This window comes from Octodon degus, unplaced genomic scaffold, assembly GCF_000260255.1.
Source record: "Octodon degus isolate 3935 unplaced genomic scaffold, OctDeg1.0 scaffold00041, whole genome shotgun sequence".
Lineage (NCBI taxonomy): Eukaryota > Metazoa > Chordata > Mammalia > Rodentia > Octodontidae > Octodon > Octodon degus.
The window spans coordinates 12730736-12750246 of NW_004524617.1; the positions used below are offsets into that span (position 1 = coordinate 12730736).

At 38.6% G+C, this 19511-nt stretch overlaps 1 protein-coding gene across 2 annotated transcripts in view; it reads right to left on the minus strand.

Annotated features, from left to right (window-relative positions):
• Pola1 (DNA polymerase alpha 1, catalytic subunit) overlaps positions 1–19511 on the minus strand; it is a 345612-nt gene that overhangs the window by 311777 nt on the left and 14324 nt on the right. For both annotated transcript variants that reach the window (XM_023715420.1, XM_023715421.1), the window contains exons 5-15: positions 16510–16625; positions 15652–15714; positions 14782–14874; positions 14265–14352; positions 13766–13988; positions 13501–13679; positions 5560–5672; positions 4555–4671; positions 3089–3163; positions 2059–2197; positions 1194–1348 (exon numbers count right to left, since the gene is read on the minus strand). In XM_023715420.1, the coding sequence (XP_023571188.1) occupies positions 1194–1348; positions 2059–2197; positions 3089–3163; positions 4555–4671; positions 5560–5672; positions 13501–13679; positions 13766–13988; positions 14265–14352; positions 14782–14874; positions 15652–15714; positions 16510–16625 (1361 nt within the window). The remainder of the gene's footprint in view (positions 1–1193; positions 1349–2058; positions 2198–3088; positions 3164–4554; positions 4672–5559; positions 5673–13500; positions 13680–13765; positions 13989–14264; positions 14353–14781; positions 14875–15651; positions 15715–16509; positions 16626–19511) is intronic.

The window sequence follows — 19511 nt, forward strand, 5'->3', positions numbered from 1 at the left end:
TTAACCATCCAGCAGAAAAGTATAAAAATGAAGTATAAGAAGTAAAACCATGCTGTTATGTTGAGCTGTAGGGGACTCAGGTCAACAATTTCTGACATTATCAGTGAAGCGGAAGACCCAACACTATTATGGACTACTGGATTATTTTGGAATATTTTGCTGAGTTCACACACCTATAATATTGAAATGATGGAACTAAACAAAAAAAGGGGATATAAATGAATGTCCATTTTGTATCTGTGTATTCAAAATGGTTAGGATAGATATATAGCTACATTCTCTTAATTCAAGGAATAGAAGAATTTGTTCTAATAGTGTTTGTAAACAGGATATCATGTCTGCATCTTGTACAACAAACAACCACTAGGAAGGCAGTATGCAATGTGTTAATTATTGGAACTGTTCTACCAATTTGATTTGAAACTGTCTCATTGCTATTTATTTCTCAATAAAATTATGGGAAAAAAGAAGGGGGCTGGCGAGATAGCTCAGCGGACTAAAGCGCCTGCTTAGGCACAGCCCAGCAGCGGGGGTTCAATTCCTGGTGTGCTGTGCCTGCCCTGCCCCCAGGACACACTGAGCCAGCAATTGAGACTGGGTGTGGTGGTGCACACCTGTAATTCCAGCACTTGGGAGGCTGAAGTCAGGAGAATCACTATGAGTCCAATCTATGTAGTGAGACCCCACTGTAGACCCTGTCCTAAATATATAAAAAATAAAATAAAATACTTTAAGAAGGGGGCTGGGGAGATAGCTCAGCAGTCTAAGCGCCTGCTTGGCAAACACAACAACCTGACTTCAATCCCTGGTAACAAATGCTGTGCCAGCACAGGAACTCCAGGCATGCCAAGCTGGCTACCAAAACTGGGTGTGGTGGTACATGCCTGTAATCCCAGCACTGGGGAGGATGAGGCAGGAGGATCACTACGAGTCCAAGTTGCATAGAGAGACCCTACACAAAATAAATAAAAAAACTAAAAATAAATTGAAAAACAAAACCCAAAATATTACCATCAATTGAAGACCTTAAGAAACCCCTGCAATACCACACAAATTCAAATCATTCTCCAAAATGGAGTTTGACTGTGAACTAGTATTTCTTTCCTACCGATAGAACAACTTGCTCTTATAGGAAAGCCATACAAGTTTGCATCTAAGGCAACAGGTACAAAAGTTTTCTTATTTTTTTTTACCTCATTTTGATGGTTCTTTGCATTCTGCATTGTCTTCATGCTGAAAGACATTACCACAAGTGGAGGAGGACCAATATCTTTAATTACAGTCACCAGGTCTGGTTTCAAAGCCATTACCTCAAATTTACACCAACTGATTGGCTGATTCAAGAGGTCTGAAAAAGAGCAGATACAACCCATCAGTAGCTACTTATTTAAAAAGTACTATACCTGTGATTAACTGAAATAGTCGTCAATCCTATCCTCTAATAAGAATGATATAACATTTCATTAAAAATAAGCCACAGTAATTACCAGGTGGTATGCAAGTCTGTGTATGTACACACACTCATCTCTTGGAGAAAAGATGTATAGATTTTTTAAAGATGCTCCAAAGAATCCATGACCCAAGGAAGGATCTTTAAAAGAAACAAAACACTGCCTTGGAGAAGTCATAAAACATCTTAAAGAGATTTATAAAGACAAAAATAGTATCTTAGATACAAGCGCTGAAAAATATCAGGTAACAAGCCAAACAAGCACTATCCACACTGGGTGGTGATTCTCCTCCCTTCTAAAGGTCAGCAGTTCACTGTGGAGAACAGCTGGGCCATCTCAGCCAGGTCAGAAATATAGTTATGTAAGAAGAGCACAACACAGGGCCTCAAACAGCTGCTTGAGCCAATGCCTCCCTTCAACTAAACTGCCAAGCATTAGGGAAAAATGGCTCTAAAAAAAAATAAAATAAAAAATGGCTCTAAATGTATTCCCTCTGAATACTCAGGAGAACCTCAAATAAACAACCAAATAAAGCACATCAAAATAAGTAGATCTGAAAATGCATTTATTAGCAATCTACTTAGCATTATGACTAAATTTTCCTTACGTGGATTTTTTACTTCAAGCCAACAAGGTCCTCTGATCTTTCTGTTCATCAGGAACAGTTCCAAGCTGGATGTATTGGTCCCAAATACATGAGAAAAAGTTTCCCCTTTCAAATCCTGAGGAAGCTGTGGCATTTCCGCCTGGGAAACAGAAAAAGAAAAAAAAAACCTTTTTTGTTTAAACCATTACTTCGCATTTTCAAAAGTCTATATTTGAAATAAACAAAAGCCTCTCTATGAAGCACTAGAAGAAACCCCTTTGATACATATGAAATGTAATTTGCCACAAATGAAATCCAAAACAATTCACAGTAGGAAACAAAAACAATTCACAATGACAAAATAATGCATCTTGATGACACCCATTAGAAGAAAAATAGGCCACGAAGCTCCCCTAAAAGAGAATTTCTGTCCAGAGCTGTGTATGCCTCACTGATAAAGAATAGCCAAATAAGTACTACTCTATTAGAAGAATGAAAGCAACAGTGGGACTCATTGCAAATGTGTCCATGGTGTTTTTCATCACCACTGTTAAAAACATTTCTTAAAAGTTTACCTCTTCCAACATCATGGAATCAAAACACTAGAACAGAAGTAAAAAGAGGTTAAGGTCCTGTTAATTAACACCCTGCAACAATGACCTTGCCCGTCACAGGAGCGAGTGCAGCACTACAGCAATGCTGCTGACACTCCTCTCTCACCTTTCCACTGCTCGCAAGAGACACTTCAACAGACTAATGATGTCCAACTCCATCATGTGGCACTCACTCCACTTGACGAACAGTTGTGCTGTTACAACTTATTAATTTAAAGATGCATACTTGAAAGCAGAGAAAGGCACTGTAACTTGTAGTCTATGTACTTAAACTAATTTCATCCATTTCAATTATTCATTACTTCAAGCCCACCTCAATGAACTGTGGGCTTGAGGAGCCCTGCCAACACTCCTAATTGAAAGCCAGTTGAAAGTTCAAAAATAGAAAAATGTCATTCTCAACTAAAATTCAGTAAATTCTCTTTTGTTTGACTTACCGAGTATCTAACTTCCAAGTACTCAGATTTTTCTGGAACATCAGGTATCTCAAAAGCATAATTCTTTTCCACTATCTGGGCAAGTAAATATTTTAAAAATCAGTAAGACAAAAACTTTTCAAAAATTATACTGGCCAGTATTACATACACAATACAGTATATATTCCTGTGTTCAATCATCTGGAATCTAGCACGGTGCTCACATACAAAAGTAAATAAAGTTTAAAAAAGTTACATATCCTCCTTTCAACTAGGAATAAAATACCAGTAATGAAATGCTAAATATTCTATACCACATTTTCTCTGCAATTTTTTTTTTAAATCTGTTTGCAGTGCTTGGGATCAAACCTAGCACCTTATACATTCCTTCTAGAATTAGAAAGATATGACTCATTAGCCACAATGTGAGTATCTAATAGTTAAAAGTGCTAGCCTTCACTGACCTTATCAGACACAAAAGCTACAACCCTTGTTGCATAGTTCCTGCTTTACCTTGGTCTTAACCATCCAGCAGAAAAGTATAAAAATGAAGTTTAAGAAGTAAAGCCATGCTGTTAAATTGAGCTGTGGGGGACTCAGGTCAACAATTTCTGACATTGCCAGTCAAGTGGAAGACCCAATACTATTATGGACTGCTGAACTCTTTTAGAATATTTTGCTGAGTTCACACACCTATAATATTCAAATAATGGAACTTAACAAAAAAAGGGGATATGGATGAATGTCCATTTTGTATCTGTGTATTCAAAATGGTTAGGATAGATATATAGTTACATTCTCTTAATGAATAGAGGGATTTGCTCTAATAGTGTTTGTAAATAGGATATCATGTCTGCATCTTGTACAGCAATTAACCACTAGGAAGAATGTATGCAATGTGTTAATTATTGAAACTGTCCTACCAATTTGGTTTTAAATTGTCTCATTGCTATCTGTTTCTCAATAAAATTATGGGAAAAAAAGAGTGCTAGCCTTATCTTTAGCAACTCAATATTCCCTTATTGCAATCACTGTTAATAACTAGTATTTGAAATGGGCTACAGCCCTCCTCCATTAAGACCAATAGCATCAATATCTCACTAAAATAAAGACAATTTACCATATATATGAATAGTTTTCCATTATATATGAAATATTACCACAGTCTCTGGTTTTTAAAGACAAAACCCTTCTTAGTCACCTAATCAAAATGTATTAACAATAACTAATTTAAATAATAGTTTCTGGTCCATTTTAGAATAAGAGTGCATGACATGTAAGCAAGAAACAATTTGCTGAGCTATTTTTCTATTCAATTCATAACCATTATTTTATAAGCAGTGTTAAAAAATTTTTTACAAATTTAATATTTTCTTACATTCATACATATAAGATTTCCTATTTTGCATGAAGTCACTATACAATCATTGTTAAATTTGGAAATAAAATAAAGAGAACTAGAAATAAATTTATTAGTAAATACAAACCTTGGACTTGAACTTCATAATTTTGTATTTATTTGCTATTTTCTCATCAAATTCATCGTAAACATCTTTCATTGTAACTGGAATTCCCGTTTCTTTCCCTGTATTTGAATCGATTTTCTGTTCTCCCATGGAGAGAATAAAGAGGGAAACAGTAATCTGTATATATGATCTTCTCAATTATCAGAAACCCAAGACTACATCAGTTTTTATCCCCACCTATTTAAACACTTAATAGCAGTTTTACTGATGAGTTCATAGACACGAACAGACCCAAAAATGTACTAGGCCAAATGCCCACTTCCTCCCAAGGCATCATAAAACCAAACCAGAGATAAAGATGATTAATTCTACATAGTGGCAAAGTAAGTGCTGTAAACCCAAGAAGATCCACAATTAAACTGAGATGGGGAGGGTTGGGACTGAGAGGATTGGAAACTTAAAAGCTCCAATACAAAAGGAGGAAGAAATAGAACTGACCTTGTTAAATCCCCATGGAAAGAATGTTATTGCTGCATATGAAGCAAAAGCATAAAAACTGGCCCAAATGCCACTTCTCCTTCATTCATCCATTCATCCATCCATCCATCCATTCATAAGAGGTGAGGTCTCACTATGTAGCCCAGAGTGGCCTCCAACTTGCAGCACTCACAGCAATCCTACTACCTCAACCTTCCAAGTGCTAGGATTACAGGGGTGTGCTACCACCCCTATCCTCCTACCACTTCACATTTTAGATCAAAGTCCCAAGCCTATTATGGAAATGAAGAGTAAGGGAAAATACAACACTAGTTTTTTAACTCAGATACTTCTATATTACAAGTTATAAAACTGAATTCTACTTCATTTCTCTATTTTCCCAACCACTAATGGAGTTGCCAATAATCAGTGGTCACCGGGCAGGTGGTGGAGAACTGCTACCCTATTGAAGGATAGACTTGGCAGCAGAACACTCAATGTGTGCCATATACAATTACTGGGAACTAAAAGCTAATCACAAACATTTACCATTTCACAGGGAAGGAAGTAGAGTATTCGCTCGATGTTTTTCACCATGACACAACAGCTCACATGGGTCTTGGCTGATTCAATCCAAACTTTGCCAAACAGAAATACTACACCTAGGAAAATAAAGGAAAATCATAGGAAAAGAAACATCTCAATTACCTCAAATTAAAGAGGCAACATAAAGGCTCACTGAATGTGTCCACACGTTTACGCCTTTGTGATAATTCATTTTACCAGCACATACACATCTGCCACCTACTTCCCAAAGCCAGCTCTTCACTTAGTAGTCATAGTACACTATCATAATGGTGCAATCTATAACCACCTGGAGAAGGGGGCGAGAATAATTCTCCAATAAGATATAAACACTTTCGCTACAACCAGCACTAACCAGATTAAGAAACAAAACAAGCAAATTATTCTCCAACCAACCTGCTATTTAAGCCTCTTGTGAGAACTTAAAAATCTAAGATTATAATTCTAATTTTTTAACACTCGCATTTATTGCTAAAAACATTCATATTATTGCATAAATGTGATACACTGATTTTTTACATAAAATTATATTTGGGAAAAACAATTTATCTCCTATCTCTTACACCATAAATATCTCGTAACTGGGTTCTAACGAAAATCTGCTTCACCCTTCCTACCTCACAAGGTACCTAACATATCTGCCTAGGTAAAATTTTTAATTAGTACATGTTTGTGATACGTAATGATTACACTCATTATGGGCAGTTGAGTACATGTACATGAAACATCTTTTTATGCTCCCTTCCCCCACCCCACCCCCACCTTCCATCCCTTGGTCCCACCCCTTGGTATCATTTACAAAGACCTATCTCCCTATTTTCTTCTATCTACCTTCTATTTTGTTTTTTATTTGTAGTATTCCTTTCCCCTCTATTTCAATTTAATGAATGGTTTGGTAACCAAATCAGTAAACACTCTTTTTTGGGGGATCCTGAAGTAATATACATTACAAAGTAAAAACCTGCCATATGAGACAGCAAGTCATTGTTCATGAAGACTGGCCATTAAGAAAGGACTCCATGGGGTAGGGTGTAGCTCAGTGGCAGAGCACAAACCTGGCATACATGAAGTCCTGGGTTCAATCTCTCATACCAGAAAAGAAAGCACTCCAAAAATTTGATAATCCACCCAATAAATGGTCAGTGCAAAATCCTAGGATCCATAAAATAGACAGTATACAACTACTCAACACAGCTGATTATCTGAGACACTAAGAAGATTCTGACACATCCAAAGGCCTCTGTTCCTAAGTCCAATTACTCCAGTTTCATAAGACAGCTCATTAGTGTTTTCTTCTGTCACTAGTCCTGGCTGAAATAAGATCATCATTTCTGCAGACGATTAAAATTCTTACAAGAGTTATGTGACTTTTCAGCAGGCCTAGTTGGAAAAGCAAAGGAAATAAGGAAGAAGGGAGGGAGGACTGTCAGGCTGATTTAAAGGAAAAATAATCACTGCACTCAGAAAATTAGAAGTCATCCTCACAACAGTTAAAGATGGAAAAATAAAATTCCATGCAAAGAAAAATAAAGACCCTAATATTGAATTCAAAGATTCAAATAGCTCATTTTATAGTCAAACTAATATCACACTTCATGCAACACATGACACTGTTTATGCCTCATTTGCCACAAAAAGATCATGGTAAACAAAGATTACTTTCCTCCCAAAGTTACTAGCTGAAACCAGGTGCAGTCAGGATTATTCAACCTTGAAAAAGTCATAATGAAGACAGGATATCTTCCCATATGCAAAGAGTAAGATTCTTTTCATAATTATGGCACATTCAGCAACAACTGGCTGACTTAGAATGTGTAAGAAAGTGAGAAACAATAACAGGGTCTTTGGGAGTACTTCACTTCTATTAGCAGCATTGATTTCATCAAAGCTCATGATCATTACCTACTATCACGATGAAACCGTTCAACCCTCTGAGATTAGAGCTATTTTATTTAACCTGTTGACATCAGAGACAGAAAAATGTGCCACTGCAGAGGCTATAACCTGAGAAGTACCACGGAACAGCTGAGTGGACTGAGGGTGAGAAGCTTACACGCTTCTGCCAGCAAAGAGCCAGGAGCCTTATCTTTTGGAGCCTCAGTGTTCTCCTCAGTAGGTGATATCTGAGGCCTTCTTGGACTCTATCAATTTCATTTTACCTTAGCTTCTGGATAACAGACAAGTAACAGATTACTCTTTCAATTGCCAAAAAAATAAAAAGGAATTGAGCTGAGCATGGTGGCATTTGCTAATAGTCTCCCTTCTACTTTCTGAATTTTTTTTTGTACTGGGGATCAAACTCAAGACCTTGCACTTGCCAGGCGGGCGCTTATGTCACTGAGCTATCTCCTTGACTCCCTTCTACTTTCATGTCCTCTTTTTTTTCCAGATTCCACACGAGAGAAAACATGCAACACTTGTCTGAGTCTTAGTTCACCTAACATTATGATCTCAAGTTCCATCCATTTCCCTGTAAAAGACACAATTTCACTCCTCTTTATGTTTGAATAATATCCCATTGTGTATACATACATTTTCTTTATTCACTCTTATCTCACACTGCTATAAGACTTCAGGAAGCAAAATGATTAACAGCAGCAAATGCAACTGTGGTTCTGCAAAAGCTTTCATGTCCATCTCTAGGGCTGTCAATCATTGTGCTGTTCATTTCAATGACAACTTATTAAATACCTACTAGCACCTGGCACTATCTGGATGCTGGAAAAAAACTCCCACAACACCAGGCTTAAAAGCTTGGGGAGCTGGGAGTGGTAGCACACGCCTATAATCCCAGTACTTGGGAGTCTGGGGCAGGACGATCATTATGATTTCAAGACTAGCCTGGGCTTCAGCAAGTTCAAGGCCAACCTGAACTGCATAGTGAGACCCAGTCTCAAAAAGACAAAAAAAAAGCTATGGAGAAAAGAAAAGCAGATTCATTTCAAAATACTATGACAAGCACTACAGTGGAAAAAGCTATAATATGATGGGGGTCACGGAGAAACGGCTGAGGCCCATAGTGAGGTTGACGAAAACTCCCAGAAAATGACACCAGGAGTGAACCTTAAAAAATAAGCAGATGAGGGCAAACAGTGCATAACAACACAGGTAATAAAGAACAGCAAAGGACACATAGTGAACTCTGTCTAGGGCAAAAATTCATAGACAGCAGGAGGCATCAGGTACCTTGCTAAGGAGCTCAGACTTTGTTGCAGGCAACAGCTACTGAAGATTTTTTTAAATGAGAAAATGGTATGATCTGATTTACTCTTCAAATCAATCACTCTGGCAGTAATGTGGAGGATGAGAGCAGAGACGCCCATTAGGAGGCTGGCACAATGGATGCAATAGGCAAGAAGGATCAGAGGTGGCAGCTGTGAGGAGATAACGCTGTCTCCTTTAGGAAAAGGAAACTATCAATGTGAGGGAAGTGAGGAAAAGAGTATCAAGCTGGCTTCCAGGTTTCTGGCTTTAATGGGATCATTAAGCCAGTCAAGGAATAAAACACGGCCTTGAGCACACAGAGCAAAGCACTATGAGAAGTACTAGGATAGGAAAGCTGACCACGCTGCACAGCTTCAAGATGTATGAGTTACACTGCTGCTGGGGCTGCCCTGGCTTCAGCAATGAATGATAAATCCTTTGCTCAGTCCCTGGCTTCAGCAATGAATGATAAATCCTTTGCTCAGTCTCATACAATCGTATTTTCCAGCCTACCTTCTAGCAGAGAGAAAGTAGTAGTCAAAGAGGTGAGAGGGTCTAACCACACCATCTTGGCCCAGCTGATGCAGCCTAAGATAACATGTCTAAGACTGATTATGTCTTTATCTAAGAAGCACATGGCAGCATGCTACTCCAGTGGCTCTGCAAAAGTATACACATATTTGATAAAAGTACATACATATTTGATAAGAAAAACCTCTTAGTATTAACACATCAGTAACATTTTTGAAATTAAATTCAATGCTCAATTATCTTGAAAATAAATCTGATCTTGAATTGACACTTAATACCCTTCTTGCTCGTATATCTGTTTTACTAACATACAGGCACTCCCTCATGTATCCTCTTAAGAAACCACTTAAAGTTTGCATATACTGGGATCCAAAAAAGGATCTAAATTCAGACAAGTTTATTTAAAGATGTACGTTGTATTTTATATTAACCCAACCGACCTTAACACGATCAGTTCAACAATGAAGGGCGGGGCTGGAGAGATGGCTCAGTGGTCTAAGGCATCTACTTGGAACAAGCTTGGCAAAGCACAGGGACCGCGGTTCAATCCCCCAGCACCACATGCCAGCCAGCCGCGCCCCCTGGTGGGCTGAGCTGGCCACACACACACACACACACACACACACACAATAAATGTTAAAATAAAAAAAAAATTTTTAAAAAAAATAAAAAAAAAAAAACAATGAAGGGCTCAGAGAGGCACAAAAGGAACTGGACAGCCTCCTGAATGTTTTGTAAAGCATTAAACAACATAAATTTATTATCCAGAGTTCTGGAGATCAGAAGCACCAATGGGTAAGCAGGGCTGCTTTACATCTCAGGGCTCTAGGAGAAAGTCCCTTTCCTGGCTTTTCCAGCTTCCAAAGCGTATCTATCCACATTCCTTGGTTGCTGGCCCCGCATGATTCAGACCTCTGCTTCCAAGTCACATCTCTTTCTTGGCCTCTGATCCTTCCTTTCATAAAGAAATCTGTACTATACTGGACCCACTTCAATATTCTCCTTATCTCAAGACGCTTGATTTAATCAAATCTATAAAGTTCCTTTTACCATGTAATGCAACATATCATAGGTTCCAGATGTGAGTACATACATATCTTTAGGAAAATCACTATGCCGCCTATCATACCTCAGTTCCACAAAGCTGAGTTCTCCTGTTGGTCTTAGAAAAAGAAAGTGGCTAAGAACCCCAGGGCTGACACAGGCAGCTACTTACATGTCATCCACACATCCTTAGCTAATTAACTAAGTCTTTCAGGGCCAAATTGTCAGCGACTCACTTAATTGAAAACAAGTTAAGTTATTATGAAATTATTTTGCCTATTTTTGCACACAGAGATTAAGATCTCTATAAAAAACAGAATCTCGGGGCTGGTGAGATGGCTCAGTGGTCTAAAGCACCTACTTGGAACAAGCAAGCACAGGGACCGCGGTTAGATCCCCCAGCACCACATGCCAGCCAACCCCGCCCCCTGGTGGGCTGGGCTGGCCACACACACAAACACATACACACACACATAAATAAATAAAAAAATTAAAAAAAAAAACAGAATCTCCATTATTTTTTCCTTTTTGGTTTTGTGAGAACTCACTATGTAGCCTAGGCTGGCCTCAAACTTGAAATGATCTTCCTGCCTCAAACTCCCAACCACTATTTCTATATAGTAGAAGAGTCCATTTGGAGATGAATTCTTAATTGTAAAAAGGAGTGGCCGGCCAGATAGCTCAGCGGACTAAAGCACCTGCTTAGGCAGAGTGGTGTAGGGCTGGGGTTTGACCCCCAGCATGCTGTCAGCCCCGCCCCCAGGGCACACTCAGGTAGTGATTGAGACTGGGCGTGGTGGCACATGCCTGCAATCCCAGCACTTGGAAGGCTGAAACCAGGAGAATCACTACGAGTCAGATCTGTGTAGTTAAGACCCTGTAGACCCTGTAGTAAAAACAAAAAAAAATTTTGTAAAAAGGGGGCTGCCAAGATAGTTCAGTGGACTAAAGCGCCTGCTTAAGCAAGTACAGGGATTGCAATTTGATCCTGGGAACCATGTGCCTCACCAGTCCTGCCCCCAGGGTGGGCTAAGTCAGGCAGAGTCCAGGCATAGGGGTGAATGCCTGTAATCCCAGAACTGGGAAGGCTGAAAACAGGAGGATCACCAGGAGTTTGAGCTGCATAGTGACACCTTGTAACAACTACACACATTTAAATAAGTAAAGAGGGCTGGCCAAATAGCTCAGTGGATTTTAGTGCCTTCAAGCAGGACCAGGGGTCTGGGGTTCAATCTCCGGACCTGCTGTGCCAGCCCCACCCCCGGGGCATGCTGAGACAGCAATTAAGAGTGGGCATGGTAGTATGGGCCTGTAATCCCAGCTCTTGGGAGGCTGTAAACAGGCGGATCACTATGAGTCCAATCTAGTAGTGCGACCTGAACTCTCTGTAGATCCTTCCCTAAAAATACAAAAAATAAGTAAATTTCAAAGTTGTAGTGAAGAATTGGACTAAGACATTCAATTTGATTCCAGAGAGACAAACCCACAAGTAAATATAAGAAACATATGCTCAACTCAAAGAGAGCCTTTTTTTCCCTTTTATTTTTGTTCTAAATGGAATGAGCCATCTCTGCCATCATAAAGACATTTCCCCTTATAAGGAGAGACTCACAAGATCCCTTTTCGGAAGGTTAAAGAGAATGTATTTTTACTATTTTTGTTAGATAGTCATTTCCTCCAACACACTCCTGGCATTTTTTAAAGACAAAACCCACAGTATTAGGTCCTTAGGATGACCTGGGAATCAATCTTATTCCTCCTTCCTGTCACCATCCCCCCCAATCCATCAACTAATTTGTGCTAAAACACATGTAAAATGCCTTCTCTTCTCCCCAGCCACCAATGTCTAAGTAACAAGCCTCTGCCTTGGACCAGCTCCACTCCAGGCCATCCCTCTACACGTACAGATATACCTGCACTGGCATGCAGATGTGCACACAGCCAATTGTGCACAGAAACCAGAGTACTCCTAGACCAAGATTCAGTCTCCTTGATCTGATCTCTAAGCTCCTTCACTATCTGGCCTCTACCTTTGTCTCCAACTTCACTGTATACCAACTTGTTGTTTGATAACTATGCTACAACCACACAGGCCTCCTGCTCTCTTTTGTCAGGCTTTGGTGTTTACTAGTCTTTTCCTCAGCTCTTTAGATACCTCACTCTCAGCCCAGGGTTGGCTCCTAAGACAGGCTATCCCTGGCCATCCTCCAGTAAAAGTCCTTTGCATCATTTACAAATTTATCTTAATGCCAATGTCTTCCCCATCTACTCCTACTCCACTGAAATGTAAGCTCCATTACAATGCCAGGAATTTATCCAGCTTGTTTACTCCATCTTGGTACCCGACACACAACAGTATTCCAATCTGCTGAACAGAGTGATAAAGACTGATTACTTTTAAAGTGTATTCCTGTGACTTCAGCTACATCAGGGGTGAGCTACAAACACACATTCCTAAGCCACATATAATTGCCCCTTGGATAAGTAGTTTCAAAAATTACTCACTTTATCTTGGTCTTAACCATTCAGCATAAAAGTATAAAAAAGAAGTAAAGCCATGCTGTTATGTTGAGCTCAGGTGAACAATTTCTGACACTGCCAGTCAAGCAGAAGACCCAGTACTATTATGGGCTACTGGACTCTTTTAGAATATTTTGCTGAGTTAACACACCTATAATATTCAAATAACAGAACTTAACAAAAAAGGGAATACAGATGAATGTCCATTTTGAATCTGTGTATTCAAAATGGTTAGGATAGATATATAGTTACATTCTCTTAATAGAGGGATATGTTCTAAGTGTTTGTAAATAGGATATCCTGTCCGCATCTTGTACAGTAATTAACCATTAGAAGAATGTATGCAATGTGTTAATTATTGAAACTGTCCTACCAATTTGACTTGGAACTGTCTCATTGCTATTTGTCTCAATAAAATTATGGAAAAAAATTACTCACCCTGCATTTCCTCTCTATCAGGGTAGCTCATGCGCTTTGCAAGGAATGAGTACTACTCTCCTACGATGCAAGTGAGAGCAAAGCTTGTGCCAATTACAATCACTAAGTATTGAAGGGAAAAGCTGCTACTCAATAATAAAGGCATATGGCTACCCTATGTATGATTACCTGGTTGGTTGTACTGATCTTCGTAAGCATCCAGCCAGTAAAACTGGAACACTTGTTCCTCATCTGCCCCTTTTACCAACGGAAGGTGACTGGAATCCACTTGAACTTCCTGTGCTAAGAAACTGCTGTCATCTTCTTGATCAATGTCCCAACAAGAGACATCTCCGAGAACACTTCCCCTGTAGAAATCACATTTTCAAAAACCTTTCAAAACTCACACAATAATTGGAGAGCTATTTCCAGAAAAGTCATGAAATGCTCTTACAAGCAGGACGTGGTCCCGTTCCTAGGATCTGCCTTGTGTTTCACCCCCTCTGCTGGCTCACTCTCTTGGTCCCAAGTCTTGGCAGCCACAGGCTCCATGTTCACCTCCTCAGCTTCCAGGGGCTCATCAAAGTCGCCATCTTCAAACTCCATTTCCCCTGACTCTTGCTCATCTTCTGGAGGACGTTCTGGCTGCACCAGCTCGCCAGTAGGTATCAGCGCCCCTGCAGGCATCATCACACATCCCCATCATGTGCCAGTGCCACAAGGCACAGAGGCAGACACAACACTGAAGTGCAAACATCCCTTTTCCTCTACTATGTTTGCATTTCTCTTTAATCTCCAAATTGCACATTAATTTGTACTGCTACGAATTCAAATCTTTCACACTTAAGACTTATCAGAATGCCTCCAAAATCACCCCACATCCTCCTATCATGGGGTCTCAGTAAGTGACAGCAACAGCTGAAACACTTGCACTTCTGCCCCATGAGACTTACCAGCAAATTCAGCGGGTTTAAGAGGAATGGGAGTTAATGGAGGTTCCTTCCTAGGGGCAGGGGAAGCAGTTTTTCCTGAAGGAATTACCTGTAAACATTTTTAAATGTTTAGTCACTTAAGACCTACATACTAAAAATATGCAACTCTCCTACCCTGACCAGAGATAATGACAGTTCCCATTTATAAAAAGATTTTATGTATTATTAATGTAACAGCTTCAATTATTTTACTGTTACCTAGGTTTACAAAAAAATACTTGTTTCCCAGAGGAAAATTATTGCATTTAGCACAGTTGTAATACCTATAATAAACACATACTAGTTACTACAAAATTTACTATGAAAAAAGCAAGCACATGCTATTTTTAAAATACATAAAACTATATGTTGAATGGCAGTCTTAATTTAAAATAAAGATCAAAATCAAATTCAAAAGCATTTCACTCACACAGAAAAGCAACAAAATGAATTTAAAGCAAAACTATAAATCAAGAAGGTGTATTTCTATACGCTTTACCTTGGAGGTGGGCACAGAGAAAGGATTCTGTGAAGCTCTAATGGATCTTTTCTTCTTTGGTATCATTATAGGCGGTGGAGTTATTTGAGGTATCTAAAAGAAGGGTAAGACAGACATTTACTGCCATGCTTGGTTTACCACATAACAGAAAAGTACATTTCTTCACTCACTGAAGCCCAAGAAGGCATTTTTCCTCCCCCCACAGGATCTATGTTCATGTACTGCAGTTACTATAGCAACACCACAGAAATCACTAGAAAACCAGAAGATATTGAATCCACCGCTCACAAATTTCTTTCTAAAATTTAAAGTCCTTCACGTACCCTTCCAGAATATTACACTTATACACTATCAAGATAGAACTATACAGTGTTGGCATTAGCCATTTTAATCAATGATCACTTAGAAATATACTTCTAAGAGCTTAGCTGTTATGAGAAATGGCCTCTTTGAGTTGTAGCAGGGGTAGCTCAGACTCTTCTCTCATTCCCACTCAGAATTCAAGATGAGGATCTCACAGCTGATTGTACAAACTGACAGGCTTCAATCTATTTATGGAACATACATTATAGCAACTGAACACAAGCGATGGGCATTCACAGAACTGCTCCTGGGTGTATTCTTACTAATTCCAACACACACCCACACAGCCTATCTACATAATCACAGAGCTACAACAGCCAGAAATTACTCACCTAGAATGGTCAGAAGAAACTAATTTGAAGATTTTGTTTTGTTTTCATTTTTTGTTGGCCTCTTTTTAGTGCTGTCCTTAATGTTTTTAGTTCTAGCAACAGTCACTTTTATATAATTACTGTTTCTTTGACCTACATCCCCTACATATTTTAAAACATGCAGAGAGTCACTGACCTCAGTGTTCAGATCTTGAAGAATGTCACCTAGCAGATCATCTTTGGACAAATCTACAGCTTTCTGGACATAAGAAAAGAAGGTAAAGTGAAAAAGTTTTGCATTTAAATTTTTCACTGAGATCACACACATCTATGAACAGAAAAACCTAACCAGTCCATGACTCTGAGTACTCTCATCTACTACTGACAAGACTTTAACAACCATCTGTGTATATATAATTTTTAATTTTAAGGCTTTCATCATCTTATTTTCATCCTCCTTGCATGATCTTTCTGGTAGTTGCTGAAATTAAACATTTTCAATTCATCTTTTCTGTCTAGTTTCTGTTTCTATCTCTAGCTCTAATCTAAATTAGGTGCATGGGCCATTCAGATAGCTCAGCAGACTAGAGACCAGGGTTGATCCCCAAGGGTGCCATGCCAGCCCCACCCCCAGGGCATGCAGAGACAGTGACTGAGACTGGGCGTGGTGGTGCGTGCCTGTAATCCCAGCACTTGGGAGGCTGAAAAACAGGAAGATCACTACAAGTCTGATCTGTGTAATGAGACCCTGTAGACTCTGTACTAATTACATTTAAAAAATAATTAAAGGGCTGGGGAGATAGCTCAGTAGAATAAGTACTTGCCTGACAAGTACAATGTCCTGCGTTCAATCCCTGGTACCACAAAAATAATAATAATAATTAAAAATAAATTAAGTGCCTAAACAGATGTCTAAATTCACATGAAATGTAAATTCAGCTTAGCAAAATTGGGAAAATGCTATTCAAGTATGTACTGAGCACCTATTATCTGTGTAGCCAGATATTAAATTCATTTTATAAAAGACAACATATAAGGAAACAATGAAACTCACATCTGTAGTTTTTTTTCCAGCGCTAGCAATGAACATCGACTTGATGTTGTTTGGTTTGGTCACTGCAGGTTTCTTTACATTCTTCTTCTCTCTGTTGTATGTTTTACCATCTTTTCCTATTGGAATTTAAATCATTTAGAAACACACACCAGTCAAAAATCAAAATGGAAAACAAAAAGACTAGCCACTTATTCTCTCTATACGAAAAATTTTATAAAAAATTAATAATACAAAAATATGAGATTCTATACAGGGTACACAGAGAAGAAACTTTAAATTAAGCTAAATTTGAGAAAACTTGAACCAAATGTTATGAAAACTGACAAAATACAAGTTAAATGTCAGGATGAGTTAGGTGTGACTATGTAATTGCTATTGCTACTATAAATAAAAATCTTTTTTAAAGTTATGAGGGTTGTTATTTCTTGCTTTCCCCACTGAAAAAAAATGATAATCTAGAACCAAGAGATTAGCCTAGTAGCCCTCAGGAAAACATAACTTTAGTTTCATATTGAATGTGACAGGACAACTGAGCTATACAGAAATAGTGGGGGCCGTGCTGATGGTTCAGTGGAATAAGCACTTGCCTGGCAAGCACAAGCGCCTGAGTTCAATCCCCGGTTCCGCAAAAACAAACAAACAAAAAAGAAAGTGTTACCAGTTACAAGATTGTATAGTTTATGAGTAATAGAATGTGGACACCTGTGACACATCATATCAACACTAAAGATCAGAGACATTCCTCATTAAAGGAAAACCTTTTGTCACTTGTTTTCTCTTATGGCCATGTGGAAATCCCTATGAACTTTCCTGACAATTTTAATCTCATTTTCTGATTCATCCTAGAATAATCACAATCTCCAAGAAAATCTAGAATTTATAAGTAAAATAATGTAGTAGTGGCAAACACAGATAGACCACAGAAACAGAAAAAAGTTTAGAAAAAGATCCAATTACAGTAAATTAGCATATAAAAAGTGGCAACTTGTATCACTTGGGGAAAAGTGGAACTTTTAAATAAGTAGTGTAGGCTAGTCATTTATAAAGAAGTAAAACAGTATAAACAGTAACACAAATTTTTTAAAGATAAAACTAGGGCTAGGGATGTAGCCCAGCAGAGCAGTACTTGCCTAGCATTTGTGAGGCTTGGGTTCAATCCTCAGTACTGAAAAAAAAATTCCTTTAAAAAGGTAATTTTTTTTGTACCAGAGATTAAACTCAGGACGTTTTGCTTGTCATTCTCGTGTAACTTAGGAATAGCAAAACTCTTTTGCTGTGTGTGCTGGCATACACCTATAATCTCAGCACTCAGGAGGCTGAAGCAAGAGGATCACTGAGTTCAAGGCCAGCCTGTGCTACATTGTAAGACCCTGTCTAAAACAAAAGAAAACCTTTCTAACTATAATTTAAAAGCACTTGTGAGAAAAAAATTGATAAACTCAACTGTACCAGAAAGAAGGAAAAAGTCTTTCAATGTATATAACACAGATAAAGGACCAACTTCCTTGATAAATATGACCCTTTATAGCCTGAGTTCAATCCCTGGTTCCACAAAAAAAAAAGAAAAAGAAAGAAAGAAAAATGCTAAGACTATTTTTTCCCATAAGAAAAAATAGAAAGGGCCAGGGAGATAGCTCAGTGGTCTAAGCGCCTGCCTGGCAGGCCCAAGGACCCAGGTTCAATATTCCATACCAATTTTGTGCTGGTCCCTGTGCCATGCTGGCCACTGAAACCGGGCACGGGGACGCATGCCTGTAATCCCAGTGCTGAGGAGGCTGAGAGAGGAGAATCACTACAAGTCCAAGCTGCATAGTGAGACCTGGTACCAAATACATAATTTTTTAAAAAAAAGAAATACTAGTAATACCCACAATGCATTCTGAACCTCCCAAAGCACCCCTTAACTAACCTTTTCATAATAAAAATGGTGGTATGATATGCATAATTTACAAAAAACACCAATCTCTTCCTAGTGTATTCACCAAAAAGTTATAAATTGTGCCTAGCTTATCAGAAACAATTTCATACTGTAGTCACCATTCAAGTGGGTATCTTTGGCTTACAGGAAGGGAGGATGAAATGGAAGGTGGTTGTTGTTTGGAAGGAGAGTCCCCATCCATAAGGACATCAGGAATCTGGCTCTCTGCAGCTCTTTCTGTCCTCAGGAGCGTCTGCAGCCCACTAGGACCTGCTTCTGGCTCACTAGATCTCAACCTTTTCAGAACTAAAAACTGGTCTAAGGTTGTCTGCTTCTGTCTTTTCTTTAATACTGTTCTTTTCAATTGTGATTGCTGTTTTCCTTCTCTTCCCTTCCTTTACTTCTTTTCTAGCTTTTTGGGGACCACTTCGATAATAGTAATCATGGTGATTATATAAAGCACTAAGATCACACCCACAAACAAGCATATCTGAGGTCAGACTGACATGTATACTCATACAGGCTTTTCTAGCATTACAAGTCTTATTTACGCCACACAAGGCAGCATTTGGGACATAACTCAAGACTTTGTTCATAAATCAAATGTTAACTTTCTGGGCCTAACTCAAGATGTTCACATGTAAGGCTAGTCATAACTCGAGGGTCTGGGGCCGGGGAGATGGCTCAGTAGAATAAGCGTTTCCCTGGTGAGCGCAAAGGCCTGAGTTCAATCCCTGGTTCCACCAAAAAATAAAAAAATAAAAATAACTTGAAAGTCTACTGTAAATATGCAACCAAAGAAATCACCTGAAAAAGTATAAAGCATCCATCAATGGAGAGCTCTACAGCTATCCAGACATATAAATAGGAAAGGTTCTCTATGTACTAATATAATTTTTAGGATACCTTGTTAAGTAAAAAAAAAAAAGCAAAGCACTGTAAAACCATATATATATACATACATTATCTTTTGTGTAGGAATGAAAACTGAAACACATAATTCCACTCCTGGGTATGTATATACCCAAGAGAAATGAAAACGGATATTCCAACAAAATCTTTTTTTTTTAACATTTATTTATTT